At 40.4% G+C, this 21,854-nt stretch overlaps 1 protein-coding gene across 1 annotated transcript in view; it reads right to left on the bottom strand.

The window, feature by feature from the left end:
* Positions 1-2,244: 2,244 nt before the first annotated feature.
* The window catches only part of Col25a1 (collagen type XXV alpha 1 chain), a 397,457-nt gene continuing 377,847 nt past the window's right edge, over positions 2,245-21,854 (bottom strand). Inside the window, exons 32-38 of the mRNA XM_051166005.1 lie at positions 20,674-20,727; positions 14,894-14,947; positions 13,552-13,578; positions 12,513-12,566; positions 8,261-8,338; positions 6,485-6,523; positions 2,245-2,985 (exon numbers count right to left, since the gene is read on the bottom strand). Of these exons, the coding sequence (XP_051021962.1) occupies positions 2,983-2,985; positions 6,485-6,523; positions 8,261-8,338; positions 12,513-12,566; positions 13,552-13,578; positions 14,894-14,947; positions 20,674-20,727 (309 nt within the window). The 3' untranslated portion in view covers positions 2,245-2,982. The remainder of the gene's footprint in view (positions 2,986-6,484; positions 6,524-8,260; positions 8,339-12,512; positions 12,567-13,551; positions 13,579-14,893; positions 14,948-20,673; positions 20,728-21,854) is intronic.

Below are 21,854 nucleotides of genomic sequence, written 5' to 3'. Positions count from 1 at the left end.
TGGAGGAAGGAGAGCTGGGAGAGCGGTCCAGGCATGCTTACGTAGCAGGGACTCTGCGTGTCATACTCAGACTTATCGAAAGCATGGGCTGCATTGCATATAGAGTAAGTATGTAAGCTGAAAGGTGAGGGACCTCACAAAAGGAGGTACGTGAAAACAGATAAAGGCATATGGTGTAGAAGATGAACACAGAGTAAGGGAGACCATGGGAGGCTGTTTTACATTAGGAAAGGCTAGTCACTGAGCTATGTTCACAACAAATTCATGAACTTCAGAAATGAGACCATGCAGTAACAGCTTAGGAATGCTATTAAACAGAGAAATAAAATTACCTACAATAGAGGTCTGCCGTCCATCAAGAAAAACACGAGGGAAATTTATCAGCACCAACAACACAAATGGAAAACAATGCAAGGTGAAAACACAACACTGGCATCTTTTATAGACGCTGGTTGTCTGAAGTAAATAAAACCTGACCTTGACATATTTCCAATGGGAGCTTCATACTTTTTTCCCCTTAATTCTCCTAAAGAAGTCTTTTTTGAGAAAAAGAATGCCATCTATAAACGTATGTATCAACGGTGATAATCCATTATTGATTCGTTTGGAAATTATTCAGTTAGGTGACAAAATGGATGACTAAGAAGATGTTTTAATAGCCCAATGTTTAAGGTTGACTCCCAGTGGCTAAGTCAGCAGTCCACTGACCACAGTCCTCAAGATTGTATAATCTCCCTGTTTTTGTTTCCTGAAGATAATGTGTAACCGTGGGCTAATTCTTGTCCCCCAAATGATTTAAGACGAATTGTTTCATAGGTTGAAAAATACCTTACCCTAACTACACCATACAAGAAATTGCTAGAAAATACTCTCCATTTAAAAAAACATGCTAAATTGGCTTGGAGTGTGGAATGTTACTAGAAATATTAAATTCTAATCTCAGAAATGATACAAAGGAAAAAGATGACACCATTTTGCATGATTGAACATTTGGCTACACGGTACGAAAGACATCTTAAGATCTGCTTTGAAATTGTATCTTCATTGTTGTTATCCTAAACACGAATTAATTTTCCCTCTGGTGGTTAAAATCCAAGCATAAAATCTACAACTGTTCCTATACGAATGGCATTTAATCCCTGAAGGAAATGAAAATCTCCAATGGGCTGCCAGGGTGACTACTCCCATGGATGGTACGCCTCTGAGGCAACCCTTCCATTTAGGATAAATCATTTCAAAACGTGCCACAAACTCTGCAGTATGCAAAGAAATGTCCAGTCTAAGTTCCATGTAGGTGAGGTTTGAGCAAGTTGGTCAAAACAAGACTCATTTTATGGCAACTGTATGGCAGAGCTTTTTGAGACCTCAGATTTGGTCTGTGTACAAGACAAACACCGAGAAATGTAAAAACAAAATGTGAGAAATACATTTCAATATAGAAAAAAAGCCGAAAAGCAAGTTCATGCTATCAAGTGTGATAAAATCCTGACTTTACAAAGACTGACAGGTATATTTATCAATATAAATCAGAAAGTAGTGAAAAATACTTAACCTTCATACTTTACAACAGTTGAGTGGAAAATGGAGTCTCCGTATAATCTCTTCAATTATCTCAAGCAAACAACAAAAAAAGACGTGTGTAAAGGTTATTTTCACGGTTGGGTTCAAATTATGTTCTGAAAACTTTTCTAAAAATATTGTTTAAAAGCCTATGGGACCCAAACTGAAGGAAATCTTTTCTGTCCCTGGACTAAGAAAATAAAAAGCATGAGGGAAAAAAAAAGGAAACTACATTTTGTTTCTAGAACATGTAGAAAACCGTTTGGTATGAGTCAACCCAGGAAGGAGGAAAGGAGCAGCACTTTCCGACCACCTTTGGTAAAGTCAGTACTGAGAGCTCCCCTGCAGCAGAGCTTTTTCTCCGTGGTCACTTCCTGGGACACGTTCTCTCTTCAGCACCCTGAGCTGTGACAGGATGTCCACACCTTTCAATCTGCACAAACAGGGGCTTCCATTCCAAGGCTCCGCTGTCTCCAAAACACTGCCACATACCTCTGACATTTTCCCATAGCACCCAGATCAACACCAGTGGAAAGTCAGTTCATCTAGAAAAATATTTCTGCTGTTCTGGGTGATTGTGTTTATAAACCTCCTTCCAACTTGGTCACATGGAAGACAGTGCAGGATGCTGAACCGGACCTCTTCCTGCATCTTCACCACCAAGCTCGCAGCCCGAGGAAAACTAGTGGCAGCAAACGGCTCAGCCCATTGGTATTTCAACCAAGGTGGTCACAGGAACCCACAATATCAGGAGCCTGTGGATCTGCAGTCGGGACTGCAACTCCCTCAAAATATAAGACCAACTGTGTGTGCGCTCTTCATCAACTTATCTCTTTTTGGCAATAAGCCACGGTGTAACCCCCTTGAGGTGACAAAAGGAATAAAAGCTCAGATATAGTCACAGGACTCACTAGGCAGCATGCAAGCATCTGCATTTGCACAAGCAGGTTTGGCACAAGATCATGCTGTTTTTAGTCAGTTTCAGGAGGTGGTGTGGGCATGAGTGAATGCTACTAGGAAACGTGTGCTATATGTCCAATAGCTTTGAGTCCATATTTGGTCACAATTTCATGTAAACTATTTCATGGCACTTCTTGTCCATGCAATTAACAAGCCCCAAATAAGAAAACAGCAAGAGCAATCAACTGATCTCTATCACTGATGTCCGTATAAATACATACGTTCACATAAAATAGAGACACTGATCTATAGTTCCTGCAGGCTTCCCACTTCCGAGAACTGCCGTGAACTGCCTAATTTCAGACGTGAGAAAAGATGGACACCTGGACTACTGTGAACGGGGAGAAGCAGTGTCAGGTGAGCAGATCCCACACTTGCAAAATCTGCGTTTCAGTTTTTCAACTATAAATATAAAAGGTGGACCATTATATACACAACTTCATGCTTGGAAGGTTAGATTCATCACTGCAGAAAAACAGACAACAAAAAAGACACACGTGGAGTTAGTGGCTCTTTTCTAACAATTCCAAATTAGCATTTATTTTACAGACATTGGAAGAACCTTGTAGTTTTTTTTTTTTTTAAGTCAGCAATCTAATTTGATCATTTGATGTTTCCCATATCAAACTTAAAAAAAAAAAAAAAACCCTCCATTTTACCATAATTCTCATCTTGGTTCCAACTGGTATTTTTCCATTGTCAACTAAGAACTTTGTGATAAGTGATTGTCATAGTCACTGTTCTGGGAAAGCAGAAAGCTGTGACTTTACTACAGGTGTGCTTTACATGGCCACACACAATGTCTTCCGGCATCACAATACAACCTAATGGCCAAAAGGTATAAGCCCAAAGGCATACTAACCAACACAGAGCTACCTGCCTGTAATGATACGCATTTCTGATTGTGGCTCCTCTTTCCTGCGGCTAGCCTTGCCTTGCCAGCGAACAGATAAGGTAAATAAATCTGCCTATTATCCATTCTCATGCATTGTGACAATTCCACCATGATAGAAAAAGAAAAATCCCCCAAATCTCTAGTTCCTCATTTGGAAGAGCCATGTCTTCCCAGAACTGCCATGAATTTGAGTTTGAGAAGCAGTTTTCATTGTGTGATTAGCTTACAGAAGAGATCTTAGAGATTTGTCTGTTTGCTTGCTTGTTTTTGGTTTTTCTTTTGGTTTTTTTGAGACAGTGTTAACACTGTGTAACCTCCCAGCTGGCCTCAAACTCTCAGAGTTCGTCTGCCTTCTGTATCCTGAGACTAAAGGCATTGTTACCATGTCTGGTGACTTCCTTTAGTTTTACTCAAAGAAAACTGAATGAGGAAAGGAATGCAACAGACTGGGAGATAACAGACATCACCTGGCCCACCCTCCACAGGCAAACAGTCCAGAATTCCCTTTCTATGCTTTCACTAATAACACTCTTTTTCTTTTTCCAAGGAAAACTGCCTAAGAATGAACCTGTCAGCTGGGTGGTGGTGGTAGTGGTAGTGCACACCTTTAGTCCCAGCAGAGGCAGGGAGATCCCTGTGAGTCAGAGGCCAGCCTGGTCTACAGAGTTAGTTCTACGACAGTCAGAAACCCTGCCTCAGGAAGAAAAACCATACCAAACCGACCAAACAACCAAACAAAAAAAGACTGAGCCTGTCAATACCCATCATGGAGGATCTGTAAACAGTTAATGGTTGGTGGGTAGACATTTTCTTCAACAGTCTAGCCTCTGTTAAGGTGCCCATACTCCTGTGAACAATCCTGTATCTATGCTTCTCTAAGCAACCCAATGAAATTCATTAGACCATCAAAATAGCAGGGAGTATTTGAAAGGAGATCAGTGGGAATAGGGGAGAAACAAGAGAGGGTAATGGGTGGGTGAATATGATCAAAATATATCATATACATGTATGACATAATGGAACCATTATGTATAAACTAGTATATGCTAATAAAACATTAAAATTCCATACATGTTTATACTGACAGCCTAAATAAAATACGACTAACGAGAAGCCACCTACTAGCTTTATTTGTAACATAGTAATTAAAAAGTACTTGACTATTTGAGCTATCTAAATTGGCCATCTAAGAAATCTGAGAACATTTCTCCCCCATTTTTCTGACTGTTTCATTTACATTGGGGGAGGGGAGATGTTGACTGGAGTTCATATGTACTGTGTGGGTACGCTAAGCAATACCAAAATTTTAATCACTGAATTTGTTTTTCTTTTGTAGATTCACAAGACTCTTGATCTTGTGTAGAATATAGTACCTATTTCCTAGAAAGCTGAATATTTATGAGGACAGTTTCTGATTCTATCACACTATTCATATTGCTACCAGGTTCCCCATTTCAGGAGCTTACAAGATAAAAAGCCGTGTTGCCATAACATTTATCACTTTAGGAAAAGAAAAAAAAAAGTGCCACAAACCAAAGGTGACTCCAAGTTCTGAGTGGTGTCACAGGGTGAGGGGAAACAAACTGTCTGCATCTCTAGGTTCAGTGTGCAAATGACTAACTTAAAGAAAAACCATCATCTTATTGAATTACAGGGGAGAGTTAGAGAGCAAATGGCCATCCCAGTGTGAGATGGTATTACGATGTCTGTGAAAGGCACTTAAGCTGGCAAGAGGATAGTTTTACCAGGTAGGATGAATCTGATGAGGGGTCTGAAGCCAGAGACCCTCTTGACCTCAGATGTCACTGGTTAATTATCTGACAGGCTTAAAGGGGAGCCTGGAAAGCTAATAAATAAATGATGCTGTCACGAGAGAAGGCTTTCTGTCTCTGGCTAAGTATGTGAAGCTAATTGAGAAAGTAAATTGCATAAGATTTCCTGATGGTTGAGTTGCTGACTTGAGAAGCAACCAAGAACCCAACGTCTCCTCATGTTTCCACACCCGCACATAGTATGTTCTAATTTCGCCAGTGTAATTTGGATGTCTACAATTACTGGGTAAGCCACAAAGTATTAGGGATTAAAAAATTGAAACTATCGAAGCAGCTTGGATGTTTCCCTTATCATATTGTTATTTCTAGGTGTCTCTTTGCCTTCTGGTAATGTGCGCGCTGGGTTGACTGTGTAAGGAGGCAGTGCTCCCCCCCCCACCCCCAGCCAGTGCAGAACGCATGGAGTTCTGCCTCCCTGCTTGAAACCCAACAATTACTTTCTGCTGTTTCTCCCTCCTAGTCCAGTTACCCACCAGCTTGCTGCTCTTGGAAGTTTCACCTTTCCAAATTTCTATTACTCCTCTGAAGGCTACTTCATGGATTAACTGAAACAATATCCTGTATGACAGGACTTAATGTGTAGCCTTTGTGCACAGCAGGTTCTCTAGGTAGGCGCCAGCTTTACTGAATACATTCAGAGACAGTGGGCCATCATGCTATGAGTATTAAATAAAACCCATATAAAGAATGCCGGTAGAAACATAAGCAGACATTACTAAATAAATCAAGATATCACGGATAAATGTTATGTTTATATTTTCTGCTTTCCCAGTTGCGTGACTAATATTGACAGGGTTCTACCATATATCAGCATATTTGTCAATGCAACAACTGATACACAGGGAAAAAAGAGAATTAAAAAGTCATTTAAACAATAGGCAGAAAGAGTTCACCGAAAGACAGGCAAACAATATTATTCAGATATATTGCCCCTTTCCATCACAGACAGAGAATCTGAGATTCCAGATTACAGTATTTGTCAAGAACTGCTTTTGCTCATTAGTTTGGTAAGAAATCAATAATATACACATCTATCTAAAGATGGCCCAGAGCTTTGAACTATCCAGACAGTTTTCAAGAATGTCAAATGTAAAAGGTCTGTTCTTCATGGAGAGGGCCAAGTCAAAATTAGGATTTCTTTTTAGAAAAAACAAACAAACAAAACAAAACCAAAAAACAAACAAACAAAAAAAAAAACAAAAAAAACAAAAACAAACAAACCATAAGGCCTACTTACCTTTTGCCAGCAGCCAGGCATGGGTAATCCGTCGGGTCCCTGGTTTTGAAGAGAAGAAAAAAGAATTCCTTAGGCTCTTTATAAGTAATCAGATGTCAAGTTCACATGTTCACAGTCTTCAGAAATTATTTCTACTGAGTGGCTTCAGTCATAGGCATCTTAGGCTAATTAGTGGCTCGTGATATTTTACCTACTGTTAGTTAAAATGAAGCTAATTCAAATGTTTCCCAGACTAAGCACAGATGTAGAAAATATAGAAAATGCTATGTCTACTTTTGAGAATGAAAGGTACAAAGCACAGTTGCCCAGTGTTCTGCTTACAGTTACATCCTTAACTAATACCTCTTAACATCATTAAAACACCTCACACTTGTCTGGTATCATTTCCTTGTGATCACTATGGACTATGGTTTGTGGTGAGGGAACTCAATGGCAGGACATTTCTATCTGAAGTTTGTAGCTTTCCATATGCCAGTGTTTCCACGTTCCTACACTGTAAGAAGATAACTGCAAAATTATACTCATCAGGAAGCACAGGCAGTCTAGCTATGCATTATAGTAAATGTTATCCATAGTGTTTGCCGGGGCTTCCACTTAAATCTTCAGAAGTTGGTTAACATTTTGAATGAAGGTTTCTCAGTACTACTAAGTGTATTTCAGTTTAAGGTGTAAGCATCTTCAGATACAAATAAGACTGGAAGACATGACAGAGTCGAAGGCATGCATTTTCCTCCAATAAAGAGGTTTATGAGATATGACTTAACGCCAAGCAAACAGAAGACAGAGTACTCCACATTAATATTTTCTAACTACAGCAGTTGACTGGATAATATTTTTCTATAAACACAATATCTTAAAAGACTCACAAAATATACATTTACCTTTAAAGAATCATGCTTATAACCGAAGAATCATGTGTAAGGCCATGCAGACCAAGTGGAAATGATGATAAAAAGCTTTCTTTATACGTCACAAAATATAATCACACTACCTCTTTAATTGTAAAAAGCCATATAGATTTATAGATATTTGGGAGAAATTGGTAATGCCAGATTGGTACAAGGAAAAGGATCAACCAGTAGAATTTTAGATTTTAGTATGAGGAGGATTTTGAGTTCATGCCAATGGAGGACGGGGTTCCATCTACTGTAGGAAAGTGAGTTTTAAAAGGAGAGACCATTATGTTGAAAGGTTATGTGACAAGGAAGAGGGTTTGGGCTGCAGACAATTATCATCTTTAGATGTGCAGGGCAGTTTGGTTTTCTTTCCTATGGTCTCTTAATAACATTGTTTCAAATTGGTTAACTCTTGACCACAGAAGTGTCATTATGGAGGTTTGGCCTTACTTGTGGCCTGAAAAAACTATAGTGGGAGAGACAAAAAATACCTTTATTTCTTTTAGAGGAAAGGGAAAAAAATAAGTAGGGGAAAAAAGCCCAAAGTTCTGGCCTAGCAAAGTGCCTTTGCATCATGTATTTTTATCTAACTTACAAATAAGCTCTGAATATTTATTGGGAAAATTAATATTCCTTAGAACATAGAGATGGACACGTCAGTAGTGAGAACAATGTTAGAAGATTAATTTGCATTTGTTGATAACACATTCTTGCTCTCTCCCATCCATAGGGCCCAGGGAGGAGCCTGCTCATGCACATGCATGTAGTATGTTCATCATGTAAAGCTTGCTCCAGAAAGAAGCACTTTACACTGATACAGACAAATACATAATAGACAAAGGACTGACATGCAGGATGGTAGGAGAGAGAAATACTGTACCAATTGGCAAGGAGCATCCAGCCCATCCAGGCCAGGCTGGCCTGGCTCCCCCTTTTCCCCCTTAACGCCACGGAATCCCTGTTTGTAAAGATTAACTCATAATGTTACTAATCCAAGAATTCATCGAAAGCAAAAAATCTGCTAAAGAAACAACTAGAAGGAGCAGCTAGGAGAGGAGCAACTGGGAAGGGACAGTAACAGTAGAGAAATGTCACATTATCATGACAGGGCCTTGTCAGGAGGTTGTGTGGCCTCCTCTTCGAACAGAAGATGGGGTGTTGTTGGCTCTTCTTCACCTCCTACGGTCAGGCTTGAGTCAGCCAGAACTAGAGAGTTTTGAAACGGGTGGAGTTGAGTGGCCCCCAACAAGACGTGAAGCACACCAGGGGATGCTGACCACGTACTTCACGGCCCCCACCCGAAGGCCTGTGTTAAGTTACCCTCATGGGAACCTGCTGTTATTGGTCCCCCAGTCTGCTCCTCTCCCATCTCACCCCTCACACAAGACATCTGGAGACGGCTGCGTGAGTTAGACATACCAACGGGCAGGGTGCATCTAATCCAGGAGCGCCCTGTTCTCCTTTCTCCCCTTTAGGCCCCTTTTTGCCTTTCTTTCCCTTTTCCCCCTGTGGATACAAGGGGTTAAATAAAAGACAGATTTTATTTTGAGGGGGGTATAGAATAAAAATCAGTATGGCTTAGCTAAAAATAGCCTGGAAGAACATTTACCATTGTTTTCTGATGTAGATAAGACATGGCACTATTAAAAAAAACAAAAACAAAAACAAAAACCCAAAACTTAAAACTTCATGGTGAGTATGGATTCTGGCGGCAGGGTTTGTTTGTTTGTTTGTTTGTTTGTTTGCTTATGACATTCAATAAGAAGAAAAAGGGCTAGTGCATTAGAAAGGCAGATCAGTGTTGATTGGCCCAATATTAGAGTCAATTGTTAATTAGGGATTTGTGCTCTGGCCCTGACAAAAATGGCAGGTATCAGCTGTACCGAAGCTAGTCAGTAGCAGGTAGAGCTGGGGGTTGGGTAACGGATACCCCACCCAACTGTGAGTACTTTCACTTTGTCTGCCCCCTCCTTATTCTTTAAACATATGATGGCTGGACAGACTCAGAGAGAGAGGCAACAGCCTTGGTCTCTCCCAAGGTTGTCCAATCATACTCTATGTTACAGTTCTCTATAAAAAAAATCCAGACATTGAAATGTGCTTCTGTTGTGTTTCTCCCTCCCCCCCCCCCTCCCCCCCCCCCCCCCCCCCCCCCCCGCCGCAGCAAAAGTAAAAGTGAATACTCTTGACTTATTGAGTTAAAAAAAAAAAAGTTTCAGGTGCTAATACTCGCCAGCAATGCCAACTAGAGAAACAGACATCTATAAACCTAGGCAATCTTCTTGTATCTTTCTTGTTCACAATGGTAAATGAGTTTCCAGCTCACAATGCTGCAGATAGAAAAAAGCAGTTTGGGCTCATTAAAATGAGGTAGGCAGGATAATTATATAGTGGGAATGTAGCTGTGGAAATTAGTATTTGGGAATCAAGGTCAAGGTTCATGGGACATCTGCATGGATCATAGGATGGAGGAATTAAGGAGGCAAAAGGAGAGGAAGGAAGGAATGCGCCCCAGCTGTTTCACATTAGCATACACATCTGCAAACTTATAGACAGGGAGTTGGTGCTGCACAGAATGCAAGGGATGATACATAGATACATACTTAAACGAAAGCATTCATTCTGCAATCTGGATGGCAGTTACAATAAAACTGAGCAGTCTCTGAAGCAAACAACATGAATATTCAAAGTGAAAAAGACAGAACAACAGATACCACAAAAAATGTAGGAGACACTCATTCAAATTAATACATCCATTCTGACAGCACAGACTGAAGCGCCTCCTCACTCATCTCTTGTGTGCCAAAAACATTACAGCAGAGGGCTTGGAATCAAAACCACTCAGGCTTCTTGAATACAGGGGAGAGAAGTTCTGTATGGTTTGGTTGAACGTGATAGAAGAGAATGCTGTGACAGGGAGGGTGAAGAAAGAGCAGGTGACAGGAAATGATATGGATGACACATTCAGAAGTAGGTGCTCACTCATGAAGAATCAGCACCATCCCTCAGCAGGTAGCTCCAATGCTATGACATAAGCTGACTGAAACTGTCTACATGTGCTCTGCCCTCCCTGAAGGCATCGGACCCATCTTTGAGTGGGTCTAACCAAGACCAGGTGTGCTGGCCGTTAAGTGGAACTCATTATTTGATTGGCAAATGGGCTTAAGATTACTCAAACTACTGTGATAGGCAATGGCAACAATTTTTTTGTTAATATTCAAGTGAACAGCAAGCTTTACGGAGAAGAGATGTTACAAAGAATAACATGTCAACGTTATTAATCAACATCACGTTGTAAAATGAAATGATTACCTATGTCCCACAAAGTTATCTGTCATTGGGCTTATGAGCAGCTGAAATGTGATAATTATTGTCAATTTTTGTCTCTTATATCAAAGAAAAGATACACAAAATGTTCAATATTTATAATCTAATTTTGCTAAATATAAAACTTCGAATTATGGAGATATTCTTGTATGGGTAATTAACATTTTTCTGAGGATGGGTTTGTGAGTTTATGCTTTTATAAGCTACAACAAAGGACATTTCTCTTCTCTTCTCTACATTCCTCCTTCTCTTTCTCTTGTAGTGTTGGGGGGATAAATTCAGGGCCCTGCACATGCTAGTGAAGGACTCTCCACTGAGCCAATACTGGTATAATTTCTAGCTTCTTTAAAGATCATAAAGTTGAGTACCACACGATATGTTTTCTTCTTGAGTAAGATTTTAGAGTCATACAATCCACTAGGTAAATATAAACTAAGTGAACATATCCTTTAAAAACAATTTGGCCTTGTTCAATGCTCTCACATAAAACTTATCTCAAGCCACCTACAATTTGTAGTCAGGCTTTATAATGTGGAAAAGAACTTTTCATGATATACTTTCCTTGTTTGTAAAGTGGGGAAATGATAGCGCCCACCTCGGCATGGTGGTGGGAAGATTTCAGGGTTTATCATGTGTAAATCTCATGGGGAAAGGAATGCACAGGTACTGAACATATGTGATGATGTTGATGGTGGGACTTTGGGATGACCATTGTATGGACTCTTACTAATGAGAGCTGTGTAATTGTTAAATCTTAAAACTTATCCAGTGGGCTTCAAAGCCTTTCTTTGATATTTCCCTTTTGGTCTTGCATCACAACAGGCATGGGAGATAATTTACTCGGTTTTAAAAGCATTGCATTGTTAAGCATATTAGGGCATGGATAACTCTAAGGAGGAGAATTGGTTTAAATTGGAATCACGAAGTACTTCTTCAGCTACTTTAAGATTTTTTTTTTCATTACTGAGTTTCTGTTGCCTTTTGTTTCATCCAATGTAAAAACTTATCTGATTTTTTTATTGGGTTAGAGAGTACAGCAAACTAAAGAGAGTGGGGAGGGAGTGAGGGAGAGGGAGAGAGAGAGACAGATAGAGAGACAGAGACATAGCAGAAAAAAAAAAGAAATGGAAAAAGTGATGTTTAAAATTCACAAGTCAAACTTTTCTTTTAGTCATAAAATCATGTTGCTTGATATTGGCCTCTATAACCTATGGAGTTGACGGTCTCAAGAAATCCTTAACATTAAGCCATAAAATTCTTACTAATGTCCTCATTAAAATGCCTACAGCTGTTAGCTTTATAGCTAACAGAGTAGCTTCTTCATGGTGGGCATACCGGGGTCTGTCATAGTGCCTGTCCTCTACTTCTGAATTTAAAAAAAAAAAAAAAAAATCAAAACGCATTTCTCTCTAGGAATGTCATGAAGATAAATGAGGTCTTGGCCTGTGGGTGAGATGGGCTTTGCCAAAACACCATTGAGGTTTGGTGAGATTTTACTTTTGTGAGGAAAAAAAGTCAACCCCCTGGACATTACACTTAAAAAATAATTGGTGTCAGGAAGTTGAGAGGCCGTAGCTTTGATTTCCAGGTGTTACACTCTTCCTCCTAAGCTGGACGGTGCCCTCATCTCTAGCTCTGTAGCCCTCTTTAGTCCTCTTTGAAGCCTGATTCCTTAGCTCTGCCATCTGTATGGTTTTGGAACACAGAACTGAGACAGGAAAGGTGTCTGATGGAATCACACGGGCTCAGTGGCAAAGCAGACAGAGCTAGCAGAAACACACGTAGTGCATGCTGGGAGGAGTCACCTTCTCTCCCTTTTCTCCCAGGTCACCCTTCTCTCCTCGAGGACCAGGGAAGCCCTAAGGAGATAAAAAGAAAACTCAACATATCTATTGATGTAACTGTGACAAAATCACTGAAATCAACAAACACCACTACCACCATCCCATTTCATTGGTTGGAACGCAGACATAAAAATGGACATATCAAATAGTCTTTAAACTTACAAAGAACCTAGAAATAGTACTTCTTTATACCATTTCAATAGGTTATGCACAACAGATTTCTTGCCCCCCCCTTTTTTTTCTCTAAGAAATGTAGGAGAAAGAATACAAGGATTTTAATTTAAATCCTGGAACATTTACTAACTTGTACGGGTTTGGGCAAATCCCTTACCTCTGCCCTTTAGTCTCCTGACTATAAAAAAAGGTTAATGACTATTGTCACACAGCTGCTGTAGATGATAAATGAGATGGTGGATGCCAAGTGCCGGAATGGTGCCTGCACATAACAGGTGCTCAGTAAACAGCAACTCTGGTAACTTAATTACTCACACAATACCGCCAACCAGTGATTGCTGCTAGAGGGATTTACTTTTGACAGTCTGTATTTTTATACACAACTTTACCATAAGAGAAAATGTACATAGAGACTTAATGAAAACAAACAACCACATAACAGCTTTGACAGAGCACCGTTCCCCAAGGGCAGCATGTGAGAGGCAGATTGATTTCATACATATTTATTTTTTCCATAAGTGGGTCATGCTGATGCTGAGCATCCTTAATTTAGGAAAAGTATTTTAAAGGATCGCTATGCGATGTCAGTTACTAATTTTATATGAATTATTTTTCCTCTGTGTATCTCATGCAAATACTAGTGTATTTTATATTGCTGTTTACATTCACAGTAATTATATATATAAGTGCATATGCACATATAGTGTGTGTATGTGTTCACATAGACACACACAGACAGAATATTGTGTATTCTTGGTGTCCTTGATGATGGAGACCATTGGTTGTCTAGTATAATCGAAGGATGTTTGCTGTACAGATTACTTACATCAAGACCAGGCTCTCCATCTTTGCCCTGCCAAAGAACCACAGTAGCTACATTAGTGTTCCTATGTTTCATCAAGAGGCCCCTGTCTAAGGCTTCTCAGGGCATGCAGCATTAGCATTAAAGAGACTAAACTAATGTGAAAAGGTTTCTTGATTAGTGAAATTTCTTTAACCAAGTGAGGGGACTGTTAGTTGTAGTTATGGGGCATGAGGAAATTTAAATTCTTTATTGTGTTAAGTAGACAATTTTGCTCAAGTTCTGTGCTTACTCTTTGGCTTAATGGCTCGGGCGGGAAGTGCAAAACAAAACAGAACAAATGTTGAGTTAAAAAAACAAAGAGGCTCTAAGGGAAGACGTAAGTCAGTGCTCCTTTAGTTTGATAGCTCAGTTAGCTTTTGAGTTAATGGAGAACCTAAAAACTGTTTATCGTTGACTCTTGCTTGAATTTGGCCAGATAATCAGAGTGTGAACCTCATAACATCAAAGACAGCTTTGCAGTGAGCTTTGTAGAAGAGGAATTCCCAAGGAGGGTTTGGTCTACAACGCAACATAGTGACTCTGTCCCCATGGTGCAGGGTGTCATGGCGGCAACACTGGGCCAGACTGTATTCCATGCAAAGTCCCCAAGAGCTACTCTGATTCAATTAAGTGCACTTCGGCACTGAAATACTTGTGGATGATGTTTGTTATCTTTTTTCATAAAAAGCATGTGGGAAGCACAGGCAGGTTAAATGCCTAAATGCACCACACACTACTTTAAGTCCTACCCCAGCGGACTGACTGGAGCCATTGTGCAGATTATCTCTGCAGAAACCCGTGGCCTCAGTTCTAGGACACAGGACACCGCCAACCCTTTATGTTCTAAAGATTTTTTAATTCCCGCAGGAATTTAGAAAGGTTAAAAAAAAAAATACTGTCATCATGAATATCAATTTTATATGGATCACTAGCAAGAGAAGAGACAAGGAATGAAGGTTGTTATAAATAAAGTTTTCACATCCAATGGGCGACCCTTCAAGGGGGTGTCAGTTACGAATGCCCACTCAGATAGCATAGGCAGGGTGCCATCTATCAGGCAGCATCTTGCTTTTCTGTTAGCACTGGTTATCCCCTAGTCTCTGATCTTCAATCGCATGACGTGCCTGGGTGTATCTTTAATGTGCGGAGATTTTTTGAGACCAAGTATGTACGTATGGCTTGTCTATAGGATTGATTTTTCTGTACTGTGACTCTTCATTGGATCGCCTTTGCTCCTATAATGAGATTAGTCTGCCCACCAGGGAAGGGTTAACCATGTCAGTGGCAGGTCACGTGAGCATGCAGATGGTGGTGGTGAACTCACAGGCAGCCCATAGGGCCCTCTGGGTCCAGGCTCTCCCACAGCTCCTTTCTCTCCCTAAAATGAAAAAACCAGACGTTTCAGTCACACACAGACCCTTACATCCCTGTGCAGCGCACACAGAAGGCCACCATTAATTGTTCTATCAGAATGCCAGTTAATTCCTATGCCTTCAAGATCGTAGCAGCAAAGTAGTGAAAATCTTCCATGATGGCAGATTTTGCTAGATGACTGCTGAAAGGACAGGAAGGAGCTGCCATCCCTATGTGTAGGACGCTGTACTTGGCCCCTCCCGCATTTGTGTAAGGCACTAGTTTGTTTTAATCTGTAGGTTCATAGTCCTTACCCAAAATGCTTAGGAGTAGAGCTGAGTTTGGATTTGGTATCTTGTGGATGAGGCACAACATAAACTACAAGCACCCTACAGGTTAATTTTATACTAAATGATGATGATGATGATGATGATGATGATAATAATATCATTGTGCATTCCTGTTTCTACTACAATGTGTCATATGAAGCCAGGAGTAGAATTCCCAGCTGTGGTGTTCTGTTAGCACTCAAAGGTTTTTAGAGTGATTCACAGTTTGAAATTTGAGATTAGGACTATTTGGCCTGTATTGCTTTTTTTTTTTTTTTAAATGTAAGATTTCTTTTTTTTTTTTTTTTTTAAGATTTATTTATTATGTTTACAGTGTTCTACCTGCATGTGTGCCTGCAGGCCAGAAGAGGGCACCAGATTTCATTACAGATGGTTGTGAGCCACTATGTGGTTGCTGGGAATTGAACTCAGAACCTTTGCAAGAGCAGGCAGTGCTCTTAACCTCTGAGCCATCTCTCCAGCCCTAATGTAAGATTTCTTAAAAGTCAAGCCTCTCCTCAGAGAAGCCCTTCCTTGACCACTCTCTCCTTTTCCCCAGCTGTACTTCCCTTTGGTCCTTCTTGCACTCTGAGACACACAGATCTTACTATTATTTTCTGACTGTGGTTCTTGCTGGGATAGGCACACTGGGGGCTCCAGGGCCCTCACCTTTGGTTCCATCAACCACATTTTAGAATAGTGCCTGACACATTAGTAAACATTAATTGAGTAAATTAATCACATTGGGTCATACATGGCTATATACATCTTGTTTTCCTCTTGAAAAAGAAGAATTAAAGACCTCTCTGCCTTCACGGAGTGCTTAGTGTGTACACACACTCCCTTTACCTCGTTACGTGTCCCTGTAGTAGAGTTATTGTAAAGAATACTGCAGAATGCTTGTGAAGAGTCAGGGTTATTTCCACGAATAGAAATAATTATCCTAATAAAGATACAAATAGTGTTTTTGTGCTTTCTCCAGACTAAACTGTGTGTTATGGAGCGTGAAAATGTCAGGGACAATAATGGTGATGTTGAAATGGGTACCTCCATAGACAATTCTAGCTTCCTTCCTTTTTTTGCCTTTTATCAGAGGGGCTGAAAGTTTAGTCCTCTCTCTGTGTGTGTGTGTGTGTGTGTGTGTGTGTGTGTGTGTGTGTAAAGCCAGGTGTCCCTGAGAGCCCTACCTGCAGAGGTATGGGGTAGGGTTTTACTTTCATAGTCTTAGGGTTTCCACATGAACACATAGCAGGCAGGCATTACTAGGATTTCCCTTTTAAAATCAGGAGGTTGGTGAAGCTGGTACTTAAACGTCGCTGTCAGCTAAGAGACGTGGTTAATACAACACGGTCACTACAGATGGATAGCTTTAAGAATCTGAGCTCTTCTTATCACTGTATATCTGCAAATAATGGTACAGCAGCAGTATGCTGGGCAGTGGCCCGGCTGTCAATGAAATAGATTTAGGTTTGAATTATACTTCTGGCATTTTCTGGGGTTGAGGCATCCAGAACTCAAGGTGCTTTCTTAATCTGTCTCTGCTTGGGTCACATCACTCATAAGATAAAACAGTGATAAATATTCTGTGACAACTGTCCTGAAGACTATGTAAGGCTGTAATATATGACATTATACAGTGTGAAGTAATTAATTTCACAAGTGCTAGTTGCTGTACAACTAGGGGTCATGTTTTTAATGGAAGCTTTAAAGTATGCTAATTTAAAATCAATTTCTTTCGGATAGACTTGGCAGTGCTATTTGTAAGTTTTAAAATGGTGTGTGTGTGTATGTTACGGGTATGTTGGGAGTGGGGTTAGAGGCAGGGTTCATAGAAGTAAGACAATAGCCTGTGTCTAGTCTAAATATCACCGTGGAACTTCCTCCCTCCCTCCCTGCCTCCACGTCCACTGAGGACCTTGCCTTGGTTTGTTTTTAAAAGGAACACACTGGGGCTTATCTAAATACAGTTGCTGATCACTACAGAGCTTGCCTGTGGGACATCCCTTCTAGACTAGCCTGCCCCCACAGCAAAGCAGCATGAAGTAGACTCATGAGCCAGTGCTGGCCAAGGAGGCACAGGGGACACTCAGGTGGAAGTCTTAAGGAAGGGGATTTCCCTGTTAAGATCTCACTCCCTTGTAGAGAGTCCTGTCCTCAGTACAAGTCTCCCTCTGAACCTGCAGCTGGGATTTTTGCCTGGATAGAGGCAGGGCTTAGACTTCTTTGGCCTTTTAGTTATATGAAATAAACATTTCTTTCTTGTCCAAGTCTTTGGGATTGAGATCTTTTCCTAAGCACCAAAGCATCAACTCCAGTGGTTGTATCTTGGATACTCTCAGAAATAAAAATAGTTATTCAGGGATTTGACTGTGTAGTGTTTTTTTTTTGTTGTTTGTTTTTGTTTTTTTGTTTTTTTTGCTCCCCTGGATTAAGGTTAAGGGGCTTCAAAAGAACCTTTGGGCCTCTCAAACTTAAAACATCACAGAGTTCTAAGGCCAGAGGAAGAAATCAGTATTTGAAACAAAAACTGCTAGCATGCTTTCAGCCCTGGGGACACAGACCTAAAGTGAAAGTGACTTGAAGGAAAAAAGTAATGTTGTTTGATATAATAAGCCAGAGGAGGGCTTTGGGCCTGGCTTCAAGTGCCCTGTCCTCCACGCAGATGAGGAAATCAGTGGAGCCAGGGAGTGGGGAGAGATGCACATGAACGCATCAGGCATGTGTCTGAGAAACCTTGCAATGTGAAATGCTTCATTTCTTTTAGGCCAGATGAATTTTATCCAGGCTCTTCAATTTGCATATCAGCACCAAGGACTTGTTCAGGAACACGCTGTTTCTGCCCATCCTTTTCACTGTAAGACCAGAAACATCTGCAGGAGACTCCAGATGGCACCTCCATTAACTCCGAGACTCACTCCGCTCCGGGCACTTTTGCGAGGGCACTTGGAGCATACTGACACACGAGCCAGCTCGAGGAGACACAAGTGTAGCACTTCACACTGCATGCACCTGCCTTCAGCTATGCATTCGAAAATTCTTAGCGACTTCATTCGCTCTTCTGGTTAATTCTGCACCAGCACTGAGATCTGATACCCTTGAGACACTGTTGAGCTATCGGAAGTAGCAGCTGATTTACCAAACAGCAAACCCTCTTGAGCCCCAGGGCATTTTGCCAACAGACTGCCTGAGCTTTGCTGCTCCAATTTTAGGACGGACTGAGTTTCTTCATAATAGTGCCTGGAAATGAATCCTTATCACAGCAGGGACACTCTTAACTTTGAAGTATTTTTAATGAAGCTAATTATTGGAAGTTGTTGGTTTGATCTTAGAAATAATAGTAGTAGATTCAGATGATATATTCTTTTTTTTTTTTTTTAGACAGGGTTTCTCTGTGTAGTCTTGGCTGTCCTAGACTCGCTTTGTAGACCAAGCTGGCTTTGAACTCACAACAATCAGCCTGCCTCTGCCTCTCGAGTGCTGGGATTAAAGGCGTGTGCCACCATGCCCAACCCAGACAATATATTCTTAAGTACTCATTTCTTTCTGGAACTCTTCTTGGATAAAGCTAGTCTTCATTGAATCTAGCTCATACGATTTGTATTGATTTTGCCCTTATTCTCTGGCTGTTTTTTATTTATTTTATTTTATTTTTTGCAGAGATTTCTTCTTCACAAGATAAACTCTCCTAGATTAAAGAAAATAGATCTTTCCTTACTCAGCCCTAGTTGGGAAATCTCTATCAAATCGCACCTCTAAGCTCACAGGGAAACCCGTGAAAGAGGAGGTAAAAAGAATGTAAGAGCCACAGGGGATGGAGGACATTAAGAAAACAAGCTCCTATGAACATCCAGAGACTGCGGCAGCAGGCACAGGGCCTGCACCGGTCAGCATTAGGTCCTCTGATTTTATGTTATGGCTTCTCGTGTAGTGTTTTTATGGGATTCCTAGGTGTGCTAGTGAGTGGGTCTCTGATTCTAGTGCCTTCTCTTGGTCTCTTTTCCTTCTCTTGGTTTGCTTTGTCCAACTTCTGCGTGATTTATTTTTTTGGTTTTTATCTTATATATTATTTTGTTATATCTTAATATTACCTCTTAGAAGCCTGTTCTTTTTCTAATGAGACAGAAAGGGAGTGGATAGGGGTGGGAGGAACTGGGTGGGGTACAGGGAGCAGAGATCGTAATCAGGATATATTATGTGAGAAGAGAACCTATTTTTAATAAAAGGAACAAAGAAAATAGATGATTCGTCTGCAGCATTATTTATCTATTGGGTATATATTTGTGGGCATTAGTAAAAGTCTATGTGATAGAGGTGATGATGAATCAATTATAATGGCATTATCCACTGTACCAGAGCAACTTGCAAAGGGGGTTTTCTTCACGTGGGAGGATTGTATCTTTCCCTCCCAAAAGATTGCATTCTATTCAGTTGCATCTGATAAACTTTACAGAACATAGGACTAGGAAATCAGAAGACATGTCAGAGACATTACTACCCGGCCGTCTCTTTAAAATTAAATTAGCCCTGACTGATAACTCTCATTTTAAAAAGACCACGAACGTGCACAGTGAATCATGCAACATCTCGAAATGCTCACGTTCAGTATACTTTATCTCGTTCAGCAGGGAAATTGATGATGCAAATTATGTACACACACACACTTGGAGTTTTCCAAGGTGAAGAAAAGAAAAAGTGGGCGAAAAATAGAGGGAAAAGAAGTTCCAAACGCACGAGCAGCTGTGGAGGCTGCAGCACATTTTTGTGTGTCAGATATTCATCTTTCCTGAGTGTCTATCTTTTTTTTTCCTCCCAAGGATAAGGAAACATAGCCTAGAATAGTGAGGCTGGTGAAAGAGCTTTGTTTTATAATGCACCAAAATCATTTCCTTATGGTTAGAGGAAAACAGGTCATTCTTTTACTCCTGGAAGAAAAATGAGAGCATGGGTAACCATGTGGAGAAGAATACGTAGGTTTTGTAATTTCCTTTGGAAAAACATTATAATTTACTCAGAATGAATACGGTAGCTTTGTATTAAGATTATCAACCAGAATATGTAGCCCTGGAAATTTTAGTCCCATTGACTTCACCTTTCTGGATGAAGGCCCAATGAAAATATCTTCCTTATGAGTTAAGAAGGAATAATGGGAGCTATTTATTTTAGCTATGTAAATGTATGCATTGTTTTCATTATGGCAGACTGATTCTATTTCATACCATGCGGTTTTCTTCTCTTAGTCTTAGTACCCTGAATAGAACTTCAAATGATCAACATTTTCATTTAATATTAGATAGCTCCCCGCCCCCACCCCCAACTCTGCCTCTTCTCTCCTGGAAAAGGAAGAATTTGAATTCATCTCACAAAGCCATACTTTGTTTCCTTCTGTGCTCAATTTAAGTGTGATACCTGAAGAGAGACTTACTCTTTCTCCTTTGGGACCTGCAGGGCCATGGGGTCCTATAGGACCATCTGCACCCTGAGAAAAGATAGAAATAAAATACTATGAGACACATGAGAGACTAGATTGCAAGAAGAGAAGTCTGATTTACATCATCTGGTTTGGGAGAACGATGCCTGTAGGTGTCTTAGGATATCTTATCTGATTTTAAAGCACTTTTTTTTCAATAGTTTTTCATGCCAGTTATTTCCTGCAATAGGAATGAAGTATATAACTGCATGCTTCAATGAAGAGTATACATAAAAGCTGTATTTCATAGTTATTTATTCTTCCCCAATGACGCATCTTCATTTTGTCCTCATTCCCCCCCCCCAAATTTATCTTTATTTTATGTGTCTGTGTGAGGGAGGGCTTGCATGTTTGTATAGACATCATGTGTGTGCAGTGCCCATGGAAGCCAGAAGAGGGCACCAGATTCCCTAGAATAAGAGTTAGAGCTGCTGGTGGGTTCTGGGAACTGAACCTGGGTCATCTGCAAGAGCAGCCAGGGCTCTTAACTGTTGAGCCATCTCTCCAGCCCCATGCCTCTATAATCTTAACAAGGAGAGTATAGCCATCCTTTCTTTCTACCATTGTTTTCCCAAAGCCTTTTTTCCATAGCCACTGACACCCATTAGCCAAAGCCTTGAAACTTTGTTTTAGCCATTTAAGTGGAAAATATATGAATAAGAACAGTGTTTCATGTTCAAAACAACTTTTTGCTTCTCTATTAGGACAGTAGGTGCTCACAGGGTCAGGAAACTGTTCTTCTAGCCTCTGCCCACAGCTTGCACATCAGGCAGGTCAAGTGACTCAGTTGGCATAATTGGTTTCTGTGGCAGATAAGATAAAGTCTGAAAGAATATAAGAACTCTGGGGTCTAGTGGAAAATAATAACTATTTGAAGGTTTTTAGAACTGAAAAAAATTCAAATTTAGATTCTTTAAAATGAGGTAAGGAACTCAAACATACTTGCTCAATTGTTGGGAAGACAATGCGTAAAGTGGCAGAGGGCAAACTAGTATTTGCCCCTATAAGGATTATTTCATTTCAACCTGTCTAGTGTATGCCTATTGCCAGTCTAGCAGTTTGGTGGAATCGGGAAAGGAAATAATTCAGAGTTTCAAACTCACTTGCATGCTGGTGAATGCTCTTACCGTCTCAAC

This window comes from Acomys russatus, chromosome 23 (assembly GCF_903995435.1).
Source record: "Acomys russatus chromosome 23, mAcoRus1.1, whole genome shotgun sequence".
Lineage (NCBI taxonomy): Eukaryota > Metazoa > Chordata > Mammalia > Rodentia > Muridae > Acomys > Acomys russatus.
This window is presented reverse-complemented; position numbering and strand designations above follow the sequence as displayed.